This window comes from Condylura cristata, unplaced genomic scaffold (genome assembly GCF_000260355.1).
Source record: "Condylura cristata isolate star-nosed mole 26May11 unplaced genomic scaffold, ConCri1.0 scaffold00039, whole genome shotgun sequence".
NCBI classification, from domain to species: Eukaryota; Metazoa; Chordata; class Mammalia; order Eulipotyphla; family Talpidae; genus Condylura; species Condylura cristata.
The window spans coordinates 325,767-329,577 of NW_004567140.1; the positions used below are offsets into that span (position 1 = coordinate 325,767).

At 64.8% G+C, this 3,811-nt stretch overlaps 1 protein-coding gene across 1 annotated transcript in view; it reads left to right on the forward strand.

Moving 5' to 3' along the window:
* Nucleotides 1-3,639, forward strand: part of EMC8 (ER membrane protein complex subunit 8) — a 5,721-nt gene extending 2,082 nt beyond the window's left edge. The window contains exons 4-7 of the mRNA XM_004693524.2: nucleotides 286-403; nucleotides 2,212-2,281; nucleotides 2,717-2,811; nucleotides 3,217-3,639. Coding sequence (XP_004693581.1) covers nucleotides 286-403; nucleotides 2,212-2,281; nucleotides 2,717-2,811; nucleotides 3,217-3,376 — 443 coding nt within the window. The 3' untranslated portion in view covers nucleotides 3,377-3,639. The remainder of the gene's footprint in view (nucleotides 1-285; nucleotides 404-2,211; nucleotides 2,282-2,716; nucleotides 2,812-3,216) is intronic.
* The last annotated feature ends 172 nt before the right edge of the window (nucleotides 3,640-3,811 follow it).

Sequence of the window (3,811 nt, forward strand, 5' to 3'; positions counted from 1 at the left end):
CCTGGGCTCCGCAGGGCCCCGCGCCCTGCCTCAGTGCCGGGCGCTGCGCTGTGGGGGCTGCGGGTGCCTCGCTTCCCTCCGGCGGGCGAGGGAGATGCCCCCTCAGAGGACACCCCGCCCCGCCGAGGGAGAGGCTCTGCGTCTCGTGGGGACCGTGAGAGCAAGGTGCGGCCCTGTTGCACTCTCGTGGCCTGCGCTTTCGGGGACGGGTGCACAGGCTGAGCAGGGTCCCGGCCCAGCGTCAGCGCCAGGGGTCTCCTGCGTCTGGCGCGCTTGAGACTTCAGAGAAAATCACACGTCTTGTCCCCGTTTTTGTTCTCTTTCAGATTGACTCGTGGTGCAAAGACAACAGCTACGTGGTTGCTGGTTATTACCAAGCTAATGAGCGAGTGAAGGATGCCAGGTATGCCCACGCCACACCTCTGGGCTCAGGGGGCCGTGTGGCACACGCTCCCTGGGGCCTTTGACCTCCCGTAGGCTCAGAGCCTCTCCCCGTGCTGGTTCTAGTATTTGAGAGGAGGGAGAGCGGCTAATTCCAAACAACAGAAATCCCAAGCATGTGCAGAACCTGGGGGTTCTGGCTGGTAGACTTTTCTTTTGCTTGAAGGAAACTCATACAGTGAACGAAACAGTTGGGGCTTTGGATTCTGTCCCCACAAAACCCTCCGTCACTTCCCACCCCCACCAGGTATGACGTAGGCAGAGCCTTGGGGAAGAAGGCTGCTCCCTGGGGGTCAGTAAAGCAGCCTCCTCCAGGTCAGCGCCCTGATGACAGCCTGGTGTTCGCAGCCTCCCTCGGTGCCCGGGCTCCCTTTACCCGGCGCCCCGTGGGCCTCGGGCGAGCGCGCTGCGGCCTCCGCTGCGTTCCTGCCAGTCTTGGCCCGACAGCGTGCAGAGGCTCGGCGAAGCCTGGGTGTTTGTGGGGTCTCAAAGACGCAGACAAACAGGCAGCGCGCACCTCTGGAACGTGCTGTAGTCTCCCCAAGCTGGGGCCTCACTGGCACCTCCCCCGGGCCTGTAGAGACAGCCAGAAAGGGGTGAAGACGCGGGGCCTGGTGGGCCCGCAAGAGAGTGAGCGAGCGGGGAGATGACACGTGCAGTTTGGGGCCAGAGGCACGCAGGGCCTGACCTTTCCCACCACGGCAGTGCTGGGAGGGCGGGACGTGACCGTTTTAGCAGATTGATGAAAGGACGTTTTCAGGATGCATTGGGTGGGTAAGTGGAGCCCAGAAACTGAGACAAGCTAGGAAACCATGGAGAGGCCCACGCCAGGGCTGCTGCCGAGAGTGGCTTCAGGGAGAGTGGAGGGGCGGCCGGGGGCTGGAGCCAGCCTGCAGCCTGCTGAGGGCCGGGGCCAGAGAGAGAGAAGCAGGGGGTGACCGGGAGGGGTATCAGGAGGCCAGAGAACCCACAGCCGTGCGCAGCTTGAAGAAGTGGCTCAAGGGGGCGCCCTCGCCATCTCAGGAGCACTGGTAAGGTACGCGGGGTGGGGGTGGGGGGTGGCAGGTTGGCACTGGCCAGAGGAACAGGAGAACTGGTTAGATTCTTGTCTTTCCCTAAGAAGGAAGAGATTTACTCAGATCTGACAGCGAAGCTGGGCCATGTGGGGAGAGAGTCTAAATAAGGCCCTAAAGCCTAAAGAGAATGCTCGAGGGTAGAAAAATACCTTTCTGCTTGTTGCAGTCGGGCAGGGTGACGTGGGCACCACCCTACGGCTGGCTTCACTGGCTGGCATGGAGAGTTGTCATTTCTGCGGGTGGGCCCGGGGCCGGGCCGGGGCCAGACCCAGCCGTTGACGGCTGGTCACAGGGAAGCCCTGGACTAGCTCTGGCACTGAGGGCCAACAGAAGGAAGGGCGGTGGCGGACCCCACCCCTCGGCGGCCAGCGGAGCCCGTGAGCCTGGCAGGCACCTGGAGCTCGATGGCCCCGCTGTGGGTGGCAGCCGCACCCGGGTGCTGAGAGCCGTCTGTGCAGAGGTGCTTCCCGCGAACCCCCACAGGGGCTCCCGGGATGGAAGGGGCGAGGACCTGCCCAGCCCCGCGCCTTGAGCATGGGCAGTCGCCCAGGGCAGCGGTAACCCAGACAGGCAGCTCAGTGTGCTGGCTCTGGCTTCCCGCCGCTGCTCGCTCGCTCGGGGGCGCCGGCCGTGCTCAGGGAAGTGACCTGAGTGGCGCTGACTAGCCTTTGATGACCCGCCGCTCCTCCTGCAGCCCAAACCAGGTTGCAGAGAAGGTGGCCTCCAGAATCGCCGAGGGCTTCAGCGACACGGCGCTCATCATGGTAAGTGCCTGGACTCCCTGGGCCCACGAGCGTGCTGCCGCGGCAGCCCAGCCCCCGCCACCTTTTGTGTCCTCCGCCCGTGGGCCTGAAGCTGTGGTCTCGGGGTGCCCCGCAGCAGGCCAGGAGCGCCAGGAGTGGACATTCGAGTCCACGTTTTCTAAGTGGGTGCCCCACGCCGGCACGCGGTGGCCCCATTTGTGTTTTCATGATGATGCTGAGGGTGCCCAGGAGTGAGACGCCCTGGGCCGGAGCAGCGGGCCAGCCTGGGGGCGGCAGAGGGGCAGCGCAGACAGCCTCACGGGGGTGGGAGCACCCCTCTGTGCCTCGCGCCACGACAGTGCAGCCCCTGCTGGGCCCCGAGGAGGCGCCAGAGGACTTCCAGAGGGTGCCGGCCACGCCAGAGTGCCGCTCACACACGCCTTTGTCTGTGCACAGGTGGACAACACCAAGTTCACGATGGACTGCGTGGTGCCCACCATCCACGTGTACGAGCACCATGAAAACAAGTGGCGGTGCAGAGACCCACACTAGTGAGTGCCGCGTGCCCGGGACGCGTGTGCGCCGGCGGCCGGCCGCCCCCCACAGGAGGGCTTCCTGACCGTGCTTTCGGCCCGCACGCGCTCCAGGGAGACATTTGAAACCCACGCGTGTCCCTCGGCTCTGAAGACTGCGGCCCATTGGCCCCAAGCCCCTTCCCCAAGCTGAACCCCCTCTCAGGTGTGTGGTTATCTGCGACCACGCCGAGGCCTGAGGCCCACCTCCAGCCTGTCGGTCTCGGGGCGCGTCCTCTAACCGCGCTCGTCACTCCTGGGGCCGGCTCTGGAGCTGCGCCCCTCGTCTGCCTTGTCGGCACACCACGGCGTGTGTGCCTGCTCCGCGCTGTGACAGAGCCTCCCGTGGGGTCGTTCAGGCTCGTCTCTCCTGTTTTGCTGTAGTGACTACTGTGAAGACTGGCCAGAGGCCCAGAGGATCTTGGCGTCACTCCTGGACAGCCGGTCCTACGAGACCCTCGTGGACTTCGATAACCACCTGGATGACATTCGCAATGAGTGGACAAACCCAGAGATCAACAAAGCGGTCCTTCACCTGTGTTAGGGAGGTGGCGGAGCCGGCCCGGGCACCCCAACGGGCGAAGGAGCAGTTAACTGCCTCGGGGCCTGTGTGGAGGCTGCCACTGCAGGAGCGGCCTTGACAGGCCGGTGTGCCGTCTGGCCTCGCCGTGCGAGCGGCAGGGGAGGCGGCCCGTCTGGCCCGAGCGCCCAGGGGCGTCCCTCCCGTGGTACGCGGCTGTGATTGATCCTCCACGTGAAAGCGGTGTCTGCTTGCACGACATTGCTCCTATTAAACACTTTTAACTAACCTTTTACAATTTGGACAGAATGCTTTTTAGGGCTGGTGAGCTATCCTTCCCGAGCAGCAAACCCACTCCGAGCCCCGAATGCGGGTGCGGTCAGCCTTCCGCCCGCCGGGGTGCGTGGCGCGCCCAGGACGGCCACAGCCTGTCCGAAGCCCCCTTGTGGCGCAGGGGGC